This window comes from Salvelinus namaycush, chromosome 7 (assembly GCF_016432855.1).
Source record: "Salvelinus namaycush isolate Seneca chromosome 7, SaNama_1.0, whole genome shotgun sequence".
Lineage (NCBI taxonomy): Eukaryota > Metazoa > Chordata > Actinopteri > Salmoniformes > Salmonidae > Salvelinus > Salvelinus namaycush.
In genome coordinates this window covers 29,223,450-29,238,127 of record NC_052313.1, presented here as the reverse complement: position 1 = coordinate 29,238,127, position 14,678 = coordinate 29,223,450, and the positions used below count along the sequence as shown (strand labels likewise).

Sequence of the window (14,678 nt, the reverse complement as noted above, 5' to 3'; positions counted from 1 at the left end):
AAGAGAACTACAGTGGGCTTACTTATTACAGTGGTAGCCTACACACTTGAATTCAAAATATCAACTTTCTGTTCACTTTTCAAATGCATAGAACAAAAAAGTGAAATTATAATAGCCTATCTAATAGGCCCAATTGAATGAGAGTAATTACAGGACTAGTAAAGGCTCTGTGAACTACTTTTGAGACCCACAATTATTTTCAAAGTAATTAAAATACATTTATATATTTTTTGAAAAGGGGGGTGCTGCAGGACTCTCAGCACCCTTACTTTCTGTGGCTGTGGAAGTGGGTCCAATTAAATGAGAGATGGGACAAATGGTAGCCTATCCTAAGTTGTTGTAGGCCTATAGGCTATTTTGTGACTATGAAACCAAGTCAGTTCTAATTAAACAAATCCAATCAAATCAGATCCAATTTTATTGGTCACATTGGTACTACGCAGTAGTACATAACAATTCACAACAACACACAAATCTAAAAGTAAAATAATGGAATTAAGAAATATATAAATATTAGGACGAGCAATGTCAGAGTGGCATTGACTAAAATACAGTAGAATACAAAAGAATACAGTAAAAATCAACTCAAACTTTGTCACATGCGCCGAATACAACAAGTTTAGACCTTAACTGCTTACTTACAAGCCCTTAACCAACAGTGCAGTTCAAGAAGAGTTAAGAAAATATTTCTAAAGTAAAAAATAAAAAATGTAAATAATAAAAAGTAACACAATAACATAACAATAAAATAACGAGGCTATATACAGCGGGTACCGGTACCGAGTCAAGTATGCGGGGGTACAGGTTAGTTGAGGTAATTTGTACATGTAGGTTACTTGAAGTGACTATGCATAGATAATAAATAGCGAGTAGCAGCAGTGTACAAAACAAATGGGGCGGGTGAGGTGGGGGGGGTCAATGTAATATTCTGGTGGCCATTTGATTAATTGTTCAGCAGTCTTATGGCTTGGGGGTAGAAGCTATTAAGGAACCTTTTGGTCCTAGACTTGGCGCTCCGGTACCACTTGCCGTGCGGTAGCAGAGAAAACAGTCTATGACTTGGGTGACTGGAGTCTCTGACAATTTTATGGTCTTTCCTCTGACACCGCCTATTATATAGGTCCTGGATGGCAGGAAGCTTGGCCTCAGTGATGTACTGGGCCATACGCACTACCCTCTGTAGCGCCAAATGCCGAGCAGTTGCCATACCAGGCGGTGATGCAACCGGTCAGGATGCTCTCTATGGTGCAGCTGTAGAAATATTTTTAGGGTCTGGGGACCCATACCAAATCTTTTCAGTCTCCTGAGGGGGAAAAGGTGTTGTCGTGCCCTCTTCACGACTGTCTTGGTGTGTTTGGACCCTGATAGTTCGTTGGTGAGGTGGACACCAAGGAACTTAACTCTCGACCCGCTCCACTACAGCCCCATTGATGCTAATGGGGGCCTGTTCGGCCCGCCTTTTCCTGTAGTCCACGATCAGCTCCTTTGTCTTGCTCACAAAGAGGGAGAGGTTGTTGTCCTGGCACCACACTGCCAGTTCTCTGACCTCCTCCCTATAGGCTGTCTCATCGTTGTCGGTGATCAGGCTAACCACTGTTGTGTCGTCAGCAAACTTAATGATAGTGTTGGAGTCGTGTTTGGCCACGCAGTCGTGTGTGAACAGTGAGTAGAGGAGGGGATTAAGTACACACCCTTGAAGATCAGCGGGGCAGACGTGTTGTTGCCTACCCTTACCACATGGGGGCGGCCCGTCAGGAAGTCCAGGATCCAGTTGCAGAGGGAGGTGTTTAGTCCCAGGGTCCTTTGCTTAATGATGGGCACAATGGTGTTGAACGCTGAGCTATAGTCAATGAACAGCATTCAGATGTAGGTATTCCTTTTGTCCAGGTGGGAAAGGGCAGTGTGCAGTGCGATGGCGATTGCATTGTCTGTGGATCTATTGAGGTGGTAAGCAAATTTAAGTGGCTCTAGGGTGTCCGTTAAGGTAGAAGTAATATGATCGTTAACTAGCCTCTCAAAGCACTTCATGATGACAGAAGTGAGGGCTATGGGGGCGATTAGTCATTTAGTTCAGTTACCTTTGCTATCTTGGGTACAGGAACATTGGAGGACATCTTGAAGCAATTGGGGACAGCAGACTGGGATGGGGAGAAATTGAATATGTCTGTAAACACTCCAGCCAGCTGGTCTGCACAAGTGAGAACTCGGACCCCCCCCCCCCCCCCCTACACATCAGTGCGTTCAAAACAATTGGGAATTAGGGAAAAACAAGCTCTGATTACAGATAATCGTGAATGAATCGTTAATAATGATGAGTGAGAAAGTCAAGAGACACACAAATATCATACCCCTGCAAAAATGCTGCCCTCCCCTGTTATTGTCATGGTGAGATGTTAGCATGTCTTGGGGGTATATTTGTGTGTCTAACTTTCTCACTCAACATTATTCACGATTCATTCAGGATTATCCGTAATTATGGTAGCATACACTTTCATGTAGAAGTGTTTAGAAACATATTCTTAAAAGTGGCTCCAAAATGACACAACACATTATTTACCATTAATTTCTATTGGGCACAAAATAATCTGAAACACAACCAAAACAAACAGCAAATGCATCCAACCAATTTGTAGAGTCACAAACTTGATGTATTTATTGTGTGCAATGCATATAGGACCAAATACTTAACCTATTACTACATTAATACACATACAACCCTTACACAAAAAGATTGCAGTTTTGAAATGGCAGTAAAAATACAGTAACGGCAGTCGACTGTGGTATTTTGGACGCAGTAATTGCAGAATAACTGCAGTTATACTGCACTGTAACTGCAGTTACGCTGCAAAACTAATGCAGTAAAAAACAGTGTTAATTTGGATGCAGTATCTCAGACTGGCCAATAAAAAGAAAAGATTAAGATGGGCAAAAGAACACAGACACTGGACAGAGATATGGCTTTCTCTTTGCAACTCTGCCTAGAAGGCCTGCATCCCGGAGTCGCCTCTTCACTGATGACGTTGAGACTGGTGTTTTGCGGGGTACTATTTAATGAAGCTACCAGTTAAGGACTTGTGAGGCGTCTGTTTCTCAAACTAGACACTCTAATGTACTTGTCCTCTTGCTCAGTTGTGCACCGGGCACTCCCACTTCTCTTTCTATTCTGGTTAGAGCCATTTTGTTGTACTTGATCTTCAGTTTCTTGCCAATTTTTCGCATGGAATAGCCTTCATTTCTCAGAACAAGAGTAGATTGACGAGTTTCAGAAGAAAGTTATTTGTTTCTGGCCATTTTGAGCCTGTAATCGAGCTCACAAATGCTAATGTTCCAGATACTCAACTAGTCTAAAGGCCAGTTTTATTGCTTCTTTAATTAGAACAACAGTTTTCAACTGTGCTAACATAATTGCAAAAGGGTTTTCTAATGATCAATTAGCCTTTTAAAATTATAAACTTGGATTAGCTAACACAACGTGCCATTGGAACACAGGAGTGATGGTTGCTGATAATGGGCCTCTGTACCCATATGTAACAGTATAACTTTAAACCGTCCCCTCGCCCCGACACGGGCGCGAACCAGGGACCTTCTGCACACATCAACAACAGTTACCCACGAAGCGTCGTTACCCATCGCTCCACAAAAGCCGCGGCCCTTGCAGAGCAAGGTGCAACCCTACTTCTAGGTTTCAGAGCAAGTGACGTAACTGATTGAAACGCTACTAGCGCGTACCCGCTAACTAGCTAGCCATTTCACATCCGTTACACTCACCCCCCTTTCAACCTCCTCCTTTTTCCGCAGCAACCAGTGATCCGGGTCACGGCACCAATGTAACAGTATAACTTTAAACCGTCCCCTCGCCCCGACACGGGCGCGAACCAGGGACCTTCTGCACACATCAACAACAGTTACCCACGAAGCGTCGTTACCCATCGCTCCACAAAAGCCGGGGCCCTTGCAGAGCAAGGTGCAACCCTACTTCTAGGTTTCAGAGCAAGTGACGTAACTGATTGAAACGCTACTAGCGCGTACCCGCTAACTAGCTAGCCATTTCACATCCGTTACACTTATATAGATATTCCATTAAAAATCTGCCGTTTCCAGCTACAATAGTCATTTACAACATTAACAACGTCTACACTGTATTTCTGATCAATTTGATGATATTTTAATGGACAAAAAATGTGCTTTTCTTTCAAAAACAATGGCATTTCTAAGTGACCCCAAACTTTTAAACAGTAGTGTAATTTACAAACAAAGCACTTGTGTTTAGTGAGTCCTCCAGATCAGAGGCAGTAGGGATGACCAGGGATGTTCTCTTGATAAGTGCGTGAATTGGACCATTTTCCTGTCAAAATGTGACAAGTACTTTTTTGTGTCAGGGAAAATGTATGGAGTACATTATTTCCTTTAGGAATGTAGTGAAGTAAAAGTTTGAAAAAATATAAATAGTAAAAGTACAGATACGCCAAAAAACACCTTAAGTAGTACTTCAAAGTAGTTTTACTTAAGTACTTTACACCACTGCTGTAGGCAACTGGGAACTCTGGAAACAAACTAGATCAAATCATAACGTCAGTGATCTTCGGGGAAACAAACTAGATCAGATCACAACGCCAGTGATCTGTAGGTCGATAAGTCGAAGCTCTAGAAAGATGGACGAAATTTCCGACTTGGAATTCCGAGTTGGATGACCGTTCAAAATATTTTTCTCAGTCGGGGCTCGGTTTTTTTTTTTTTTTTTTAGAGTTTCTGTATGTCCTGAATGCACTGAAATCGGAAGTCGAGGATTTCCGAGTTCCCAGTTTGTTGTTTTGAATAGGGCATAGCCGTCCTACATTCGTGCATTTGCTATTTCCTGTTATCAACACTATATGCACAAATATAAATATACTATAATAATTAGGCTACACATTTCTGTCACTATTGAATTAAACTGTTATTTTATAAAGCGAGCCGTTTACCATCTTTGGTGACAATGAATACTAAATAAAATAATATCTAAATGGGGCGCGTATCGATAACGTCATCATATAGAACGTCATCAGTAAGTAACCGCAAACGCCATAATAAACGACTCGGAGTAGGCAATCCATCGGTCCTATCTGTGGCATGTCATGCTAACATGATGTGCAACACTATCTTTTTGACCCGAGGCATTTCCAGCGATCGTTGAATACTTTCTGGATGTTTATTATCTAGATATCGGTTTTACATATAAAGTATATTTTTAGTTGCGTATGCTATCAAACGATCTACTCGCGACCTTTGCTTAATATCTACAGTACTGTAGCTGACGTTAGTGCTACCAGAAAATGTTCACTGGCATATAAGATAGCTAGAAAGCTAAATAGATAGTCATCAAAGTCGCAAAATATACATATCGCGTTTAATTCTCTCCGGAAAGTTACTAACGGTCGTTATTCTTTGCTTATTTACTTTAAACAATTGGGGATAATCTATCAACAGCTCAAAACAAGAGTGATGGTGCTTCCCTTGGTGAATCTTTGTGCCAAAGAGGTTGTGAGTGATCACAGTTCCTCTCCGGGTTGGCTTGGTTGTGTACCCAGGGAACTGTACAGACCGCTTCTGGAGGCTGCCTTCAGCAACTGCCGCCCGCTGGCTGTCGGGGAATTGGTGCAGCGATGGCCCGAGCGGACTCTGCGGGCTGGCGGCCGGAGGCAGGGGCAGAGTCCTCCAAATCGACTCTGTGTCCAGGCTCTCTTGCTCGCGGTGGTCAGAGGGTTGTCGGACAAAAGGTAACACACAATCAATCTTTGTTAGTTTACTTCTCTGAAACAACATTATCCAGCGATGTTAATGAGGTTTTGAATAATGGAAACAAAATAATTTTTAATAGTAAGATCAATCGACAACTTCACAGCCTACAATCTACCAATGTCATAGAGGTAGCTCACATCTAAGATGGTAGACATCCATGGGCACCAGACAATCTTTGTCCATGTAATCACTATTCTATTCCTAGGTGTGCTCTCCAGGTGCTGGACCTATGTGGGCTGCAGTGTGAGGAGGGAGGAGTGGGAGACCCAATGGGTGGTTGGTCACTGACCGTGGCCCTCAGCACCATGGTTGTACAGGCCAGGGCTGCAGCTCAGAGGTCCCTCGGGAGAGAGGGGGAACGGGAAAGGAAGAGAGTGCTGGCCATGGAAAGGGAGAGAGACGTGGTCAAACGAGAAAGAGGAGGAGGGTTAGAGGAAGGAGAGGGAGGCGGGCTGCTGGTGGAGTCGGTGAGAAAAGAGAAAGAGGAGACATCGGGGTGTCTGCGGGAGGACCAGCAGGTGAAGGGGGTGAGGAGGAGGATGGAGATGGAGAGGAGAAAGGAGAGTGCAGCAGTGGCTGGTCTGGCAGGTGGCAAAGTGGGCGAGGGGGAGGCAGACTCTAAGGTAGACAGCGAGGTGGTGGTGTGTGTGAGGGCTGACCTCTTTGTGAATGCCCGCTCCTGGGAGCGTGTGCGTGCAGCCCTGGGTACGACAGGCCCCCTCAAGTTACAGTGCAGGTATGTCCGTGTGGAGGAGCTCTCCGTCTCCAGCATCGGATCTCTGCTAGACCTCCTACCCCGTCATGTCCTCCTGGGGGTGGACATCCGCTACAGCTGTCTGGGGGTGGCCGGCCTGGCTCTCCTCCTCCCTCAGCTCTCCATGTTCCCCATGCTAAGCTCCTTGCGCCTGCACTATTGCAACCTGGACATCCGCAGAGACATGGCCGGCCAGGAGGGGGCAATGAAGGAGATGTCCCAGGGGCTGGGGAAGCTCAGTCAGCTGCGCCGCCTCAGCCTCACTGCCCTCCGGCTGCCTGGACACCTCCGCATGCTGCTCAGGTAGGACAAGCTCTCCATTGTCTCTAGCATGTGGTCTGTAAAGATGAAGGTTGTGTGTGCATATTCTTATGAACAGCTTGAACTGTGTCTCATGTATTTGTTCCCTCTTCCACTTGTTCCCCATCCTCCTACTTGTTCCCCGTTCCCTAGCTCTTTCCCTCAGCCGCTGGAGGTGCTGGAGCTTCCCTACCTGAGCCTGACCCCCGCCGACCTCTCCTATCTATCCTGCAGCCCGCACGCCTCCTCGCTGCAGCAACTGGACCTGAGTGAGAACAGGCTGGATGAGTTGGCCTTGCCCTCGGTGCGTCGCCTCTTCTCCCAGGCGTCCAGCTGCCTCATGCAACTTTCCCTGAGCGGCTGTGGCCTCACCGACGGCCTGTTGGCGGCAATGCTCCCGTCGCTCAGCTGCTGCCGGGGCCTGAAGAGCCTGAGCCTCGCCTTGAACCCGCTCTCCCTGGCCGGGCTCCTGGACCTGGTGAGGATGGCGGTCAGGATGCCCTCCCTCCGACAGCTTCTGTACCCCAATCCCCTGGAGGACTACCAGCCTGGGCTGCCCCCCATGCCCTCCAGTGCCCAGCTGCTGGACTGGCCCTTGGATGAGCTGGTGGAGGTCCACGAGGCCACCAGTCTCCAACTGGACAGGGTGGTGATGGAGAGTGGCCGCTCGGACCTGATCCTGACCTGCGACCTTCTCAACTACAATAAAGACTTGGTGGAGCAGTGAGGTCATTGGAAGATTGACCCCCTCCAATTTTAAAACCACATGACTGTACACGTGCCTGCCTACTGTCAATCATTCATAATAATTTGTCCGAAATTGTCAATGTTTTTATACCTCAGTATTGTTGGCAAGGCTTTTTAAATGTAGAACAGAGGCTGGTGAGGGGAGGACAGCTCATAGTAATGGCTGGAATGGAATAAATGGAACAGCATGTGTTTGAAACCGTTCCATTGATTCTGTTCCATTCATTTCTATGAGCCCGGTCTCCGATTTTAAAGTCCCACCAGCCACTACAGGTAGAATAATTCCGATTACACTATTCAGTCATCTAGATTTGTGTTACGAACTGATTATTCAACCGTTTCAGAGGAGCATTAGGATCTTACAGAAAAACATACTTCAACGGGTGTTTACTAACAAGCCAACTCAAATACTGTGTACTTATTTACTTATACAGTTGTCGGATACACTGTATATCCGTTTGTAACAAATGCCAGGTTATTGTATATTCTCAAAGTATAAGAAGGGGTAACAGTTCGGATAAAGAGAGATCATCAGCCCAGTCCCAATCCTACTGAGCTAAGGTTACAGCTTTTACCCTATCGTCATGTGCCTTCCTGTCTGCCACCAGTGCCCGTGCAAGTCTGTTGTCCAGAAATGGCAGATGGCTGAATGGTGGTTACACAGACCCCGATTATCCCTATCTCGTTTGTTTTTGGAAAACATTTAATTGTGTGATATGTTAACAGCTTATTGGAAATACAGCAATCTGATTATGAGAGCATTAGTCTTGTTTGTGTGCGGAAGGTGTCGGCTTTATACGTGCGTTTAAAGCTTTATATGAATTGCGACGAGGTGGATATTTCTCATGAAAATTATATATATTTTCTATGGCATTATCTTCTCTGCTGAAGAAGTTTCTTCAGGGATAGATGGACATTTACTGGGGGGGAGGGGCTGGTCCAACTCAAGGTGTCATAAAAAAAATGCATCCCCCTCCCCAACATAAAAAATATTTTCACAAGACCCTCCCCTTGCACTGTAAAGTAAATGTAATAGCCTCCTCCCTCATAGAATTGACTCAAAATAATGTTTATGACCAAAACTAACAATAACTGTAGCGACCCTGTGTTTATAAACGTGGATATCGACTTTATCGTCACTTCAGCATGCTTTTGTAGCACAGTCGCTGTCACGCAGGGCTACGGGCCAGAAGGCTAATGGGTTCGCCGACGACCACAGACGAGCTCACTCTCCCTGCCTGTTTCATTACACTACGATCAGAGCCGGTTGCAGTCGATGCTTAGCTAGGGGGAAATCAGATGTTCAACATTTTGATGCCGTATTTTTAATTATATAAAATACATGCATTGAATTTTCCACCTACAGGTGTCTGTGCCAATGCACCACACAACCAATAAACAAAGCATACTGACTTTGTGCACTTCAATAGCATGGTTTGTGTTTTCAACACAATAAATAGACTGTCAATTTTGACAAACAGAAATACATCCCTCCCTACCTTGTAGGCTTACCCAGTATCGAAGGCTTGACTTGACAATCTCTGAATGTCATTAAACTTTTTGGTGTTTTGTAACAGATGTCTCTTTCCATTCATCAATTGGCTGCTGCTCAGTTTGGATTGATTGATTTTTGTCAGTAAAAGAAATACATATATACACAAAGATTTTTTTAAAGTGACCGGGATTGCACAATAAAGTCAGGGACTTATTTCCATTGTGGTGCCTATTTTTTACATACAGTTGAAGTCGGAAGTTTACATACACTTAGGTTGGAGTCATTAAAACTAGTTTTTCAACCACTCCACACATTTCTTGTTAACAAACTATAGTTTTGACAAGTCGGCATGACACAAGTCATTTTACAGACAGATTATTTCACTTATAATTCACTGTATCACAATTCCAGTGGGTCAGAAGTGTACATACACTAAGTTGACTGTGCCTTTAAACAGCTTGGAAAATTCCATAAAATTATGTCATGGCTTTAGAAGTTTCTGATAGGCTAATTGACATCATTTGAGTCAATTGGAGGTGTACCTGTGGATGTATTTCAAGGCCTACCTTCAAACGCGGTGCCTCTTTGCTTGACATCATGGGAAAATCAAAAGAAATCAGCCAAGACCTCAGAAAAAAAATTGTAGACTTCCACAAGTCTGGTTCATCCTTGGGAGCAATTTCCAAATGTCTGAAGGTACCACGTTCATCTGTACAAACAATAGTACGCAAGTACAAACAACATGGGACCACGCAGCCGTCCTACCGCTTAGGAAGGAGACGTGCTCTGTCTCCTAGAGATGAATGTACTTTGATGCAAAAAGTGCGAATCAATCCCAGAACAACAGCAAAGGACCTTGTGAAGATGCTGGAGGAAGCGGGTACAAAATGATCTATATCCACAGTAAAACGAGTCCTATATCGACATAACCTGAAAAGCCGCTCAGCAAGGAAGAAGCCACTGCTCCATAACCGCCCCAAAAAAGCCAGACTACGGTTTGCAACTGCACATGGGGACAAAGATCGTACTTTTTGGAGAAATGTCCTCTGGTCTGATGAAACAAAAATAGAACTGTTTTGCCATCATGATCATTGTTATGTTTGGAGGAAAAAGGGGGAGGCTTGCAAGCCGAAGAACACCATCCCAACCGTGAAGCACAGGGGTGGCAGCATCATGTTGTGGGGGTGCTTTGCTGCAGGAGGGACTGGTGCACTTCACAAACTAGATGGCATCATGAGAAGGAAAATTATTTGGATATATTGAAGCAACATCTCAAGACATCAGTCAGGAAGTTAAAGCTTGGTCGCAAATGGGTCTTCCAAATGGACAATGACCAATGACCAAAGTTGTGGCAAAATGGCTTAAGGACAACAAAGTCAAGGTATTGGAGTGACCATCACAAAGCCCTGACCTCAATCCTGTAGAAAATGTGTTGGCAGAACTGAAAAAAACGTGTGCAAATAAGAAGGCCAACAAACGTGACTCAGTTACACCAGCTCTGTCAGGAGGAATGGGCCAAAATCCACCCAACTTATTGTGGGAAGCTTGTGGAAGGCTACCCGAAACATTTGACCAAAGTTAAACAATTTAAAGGCAGTGCTACTGTAACCAATGTGAAATGGCTAGCTAGTTAGCGGGGTGCGCGCTAATAGCATTTCAATCGGTGACGTCACTCGCTCTGAGACCTTGAAGTAGTTGTTCCCCTTGCTCTGCAAAGGCTGTGGCTTCTCTGGAACGATGGGTAACGATGGTTCGAGGGTGACTGTTGTCTGTGTGCAGAGGGTCCCTGGTTCGAGCCCAGGTAGGAGCAGGACGGATGCTATACTGTTACACTACCAAATACTAATTGAGTGTATGTAAACTTCTGACCCACTGGGAATGTGATGAAAGAAACAAAAGCTGAAATAAATCATTCTCTCTACTATCATTCTGACATTTCACATTCTTAAAATAAAGTGGTGATCGTAACTGACCTAAAACAGGGAATTTTTACTAGGATTAAATGTCAGGAATTGTGAAAAACTGAGTTTAAATGTATTTGGCTAAGGTGTATGTGAACTTCTGACTTCAACTGTAAATACATATATAATTACATAGATACAGACGCATTACAGAGATGGAGACGAAAAAATCCTCAACCTCCAGATGAATATGAGCGGGGAGTTCTTACAGGCTTGTTTGGCTGGTAGCATATCTCTTTAGATGTTTGGGGCTGCTGGTAAACCATTTTGTGAAGGCATAATTCAAGTGACACTGGACTAGTGCACTTGCCAGAGTCTTTAGTGTGTCTATAGCTAGGTTTCCATCCATTTGGTGACAGATTTTCATGCGAATGTTCTAAAATCTTCATAAAAGCAATATGCTATTTCAGAGTTTTCTTTAGGAAAATTTGGCGCCGGGACAACATGAGAAATTTAACAGACGTCCATATACATTCAGATCCGACCTGGCACAGCGAGCGCCATCAATACACTAGGGATGTTGGCCAAATGAGCCACATTTACGTGTCGTTAAAAACAGCTATAACATATTTTAGGCTACTTTCCTAAAATAATAATTGTCCACCTCACAGTTCAGCTGTCAAGAGATTTGAGCACTAAATGTTTCAGGGCATTGCATGCATAGGCCTATAGGCTTAGGTGTCCACTGTACACAAAACATTAGGGGTTCAACAAGGGTTCTTCTAAGATCCTCAAAATTCTTTGAAGAACCTCAGGGTTCTTGGCACTGAAAATTGCCCCCAAAAGGTTCTTCCAAGAACTCCATAGGAGGTGGGGTTCACCGAGGAGCCTCCTTAGTTGGTGAGTGTTCTTGCAGGAACCTAACTGCCCAACTGAAACATTTGGATTTTAATTTGAAAGGACAGCAGGTGCAGGCACTTTAAAGATCTCCTCAATTTAAGGTAAGGTTTGTCCCAGAAAATGGACACAATTCAATGGATTTCAATCAACAAAGAGGTAAGAATATATAGGCTATAATAATAGGATAGCTGTATTGGATTCAAATGACTGAACTGCTCACTTTTGTGTCTGTGTCTGCAGGTATACAGACAAGGAGGCATACAATTGGTATTGGTATGTTTATGCAGATCACAATTACCATCCTGCATCCTTACCTCCCATAGGCCTCTACATTATGGACAAGGTATGTGTATGAAAACCATTACAAAACACTTTTTTTTCATTCACATTTACCTCAAAAAACAAGTTATGAATACCATCATGTGCATGTTTTGTTCATCATCTGTATAATTAAAAAAAATTGGATTCACAGACTTCACACTCCCTACACCTCTGATGAATATAATAGGAAACCGGAGAACATCAACACACCAGAGGACATACCCATTATAATTGGGGCTCTGCTGGGAGTTTACCTCATTTTTAGATTTTTTTATTCTGCTTTGTCAGTAAAATCATAATAAACACTGACAACTAAAATATGGTGTTATTGTTATGCATATTATCATTATTATTATTAATAATAATAATAGGGGAGGGGGGTAGCTAAAAATATTACCACAGAATGTTCTTCAAAAGGTTCTTAGAGGATCCATTAAAAGCGGTTCTTTGAAGAAGTTACAGGGGTTCTGTCACGTGTGCTTCCTCTCCGGCCTCTAGGTCACCAGGCTGCTCGTTAGGGCGCACACCTGTCACCAGCGTTAGGCACATAATGACATTCACCTGGACTCCATCACCTCCTTGATTACCTGCCCATTATATGTCACTCCCTTTGGTTTCTTCCCCAGTCGTCATTGTTCCTGTTCTAGGTCGGTGCGCTGTTCGTGTTTCTTGTTTTGATCTTTTATTTATTAAATGTATTCACTCCCTGAACTTGCTTTCCGACTTTCAGTGTACATCATTACAGGTTCCCCCAATTTCATTTTGAAGAACCCCTGAAGGATAGTCCAGGAACCTTTTCTTTTTAGAGAGTATTAAATTAATATTTTAATATAAATAATATATTTATATACAGTACCAGTCAAAAGTTTGGACACACCTACTCATTCAAGGGGTTTTCTTTATTTTCACTATTTTCTATGTTGTAGAATAATTTAATTTAAACCCAGGGGGGAAAAAACGCAATTCCCTCCCATGTGCCCAATAAAAAACACACAACCCTCCTCAAAGCCCCCCCCCCAAATTTGACAACCCTCCCCTATTTTGGACCACCCCTCCCCCAGTAAATTTTGATCTGTCCCTTAGCTATTCTGAGGTTTTTCCATGTATTCTTCTGCTTAATGTTGCTTTTACTCCTTTAAGGTGAATCACTTTGAAATACAGTACTGTGCAAAAGTTTTAGGCTGGTGTGAAAAAAGGCTGTAAAGTAAGAATACTTTCAAAAATAGACATGACATGTTAATAGATTATATTTATAAATTAACTAAATGCAAAGTGAGTGAACAGAAGAAAAATCGAAATCAAATCCATATTTGGTGTGACCATCCCTTTGCCTTCAAAACAGTATCAATTCTTGTAGGCACACTTGCACAAAGTCAGGGATTTTGTAGGCATATAGTCAGGTGTATGATTAAACTATTATACCAAACATGTGCTAATGATTATCAATTCAATATGTAGGTTGAAACACAATCATTAACTGAAACAGAAAAAGCTGTGTAGGAGGAATAAAACCGGGTGAGGAACAGCCAAACTCAGCTAACAAGGTGTGGTTGCTGAAGACAGTTTACCAGAGGTGGGACCAAGTCATTGTTTTACAAGTCACAAGTAAGTCTCAAGTCTTAGCACTCAAGTCCCAAGTCAAGTCCCAAGTCAAGACATGCAAGTCCCAGTCAAGTCTCAAGTCAAGACCGACAAGTATCAAGTCAAGTCCTAAACTTTGTGTTTCGAGTCCTAAACAAGTCATAATGTCCTCTTCACCAAATGTAATACCATTTCATATTTTTTAACAAGAGTAATAGTTGGCATATTACATTTACACAAATCATGAATGCTTTAAAAAATATATTTATTACTTTCCAAATAAACTTTATATTTCCATGGAAATACATGGGTAGCCATAAGAAAGACCCCCACCCAATAGCGATCGACTATCGAGGATCGCTATGGGGCGCAATCGGGCGATGTAGGCTTGTACACAATTGCCCAACCTTAACACACACACACACACACACACACACACACACACACACACACACACACACACACACACACACACACACACACACACACACACATGCAGTGGTTACAGTAGGCTAACATATGTCAATGGCTTTAGGAACAGCAGTAACATCAGGCAGGATTTAGGCTACCAACTGCCTAGCCAGTTGTAGCTCAATCTTGGGTGCAATGATCACGTTCCCGCACTGACTGACTGTGTGGAGGCTCATTGATTTAACGTTACGTTAGCCAACATGCTACACTGGCAAAGTTATGAAGGATATAGCTGTCGGCTATATTAGCCACGAATTACCGTTCTTTGTACAGCTTCAAATGTCGAACAAAGTTGGAAGTTGTTGCGCCTCTGTCTGTCATTTTCTTCCCTCATGTTTTGCAAGTTGCAATCTGTTTTTTGTTGATACAGCGTAGTCTTTATATCCGAAAATAATAATTTTGGGTATCATCTTTCCAAGGGCTCCATCTG

General features: G+C 43.3%; 1 protein-coding gene across 1 annotated transcript; it reads left to right on the top strand.

Annotated features, from left to right (window-relative positions):
• The first annotated feature begins 5,070 nt into the window (after window positions 1-5,070).
• On the top strand, window positions 5,071-9,293 carry si:ch73-174h16.4 (leucine-rich repeat-containing protein 14). The gene is made up of 3 exons (XM_038997908.1): window positions 5,071-5,756; window positions 5,984-6,835; window positions 6,986-9,293. Exons 1-3 carry the CDS (start codon window positions 5,482-5,484, stop codon window positions 7,557-7,559), a joined length of 1,701 nt encoding a protein of 566 aa, XP_038853836.1. The 5' UTR covers window positions 5,071-5,481; the 3' UTR covers window positions 7,560-9,293.
• Window positions 9,294-14,678: the final 5,385 nt, after the last annotated feature.

Bases quoted from the DNA above. Each gene is read 5' to 3' on its own strand.
- si:ch73-174h16.4 (XM_038997908.1), top strand. From the start codon at position 5,482: ATGGTGCTTCCCTTGGTGAATCTTTGTGCCAAAGAGGTTGTGAGTGAT. The intron at 5,757-5,983 runs GTAACACACAAT...TTCTATTCCTAG, and splicing joins AGAGGGTTGTCGGACAAAAG to GTGTGCTCTCCAGGTGCTGG. The intron at 6,836-6,985 runs GTAGGACAAGCT...CCCGTTCCCTAG, and splicing joins CACCTCCGCATGCTGCTCAG to CTCTTTCCCTCAGCCGCTGG.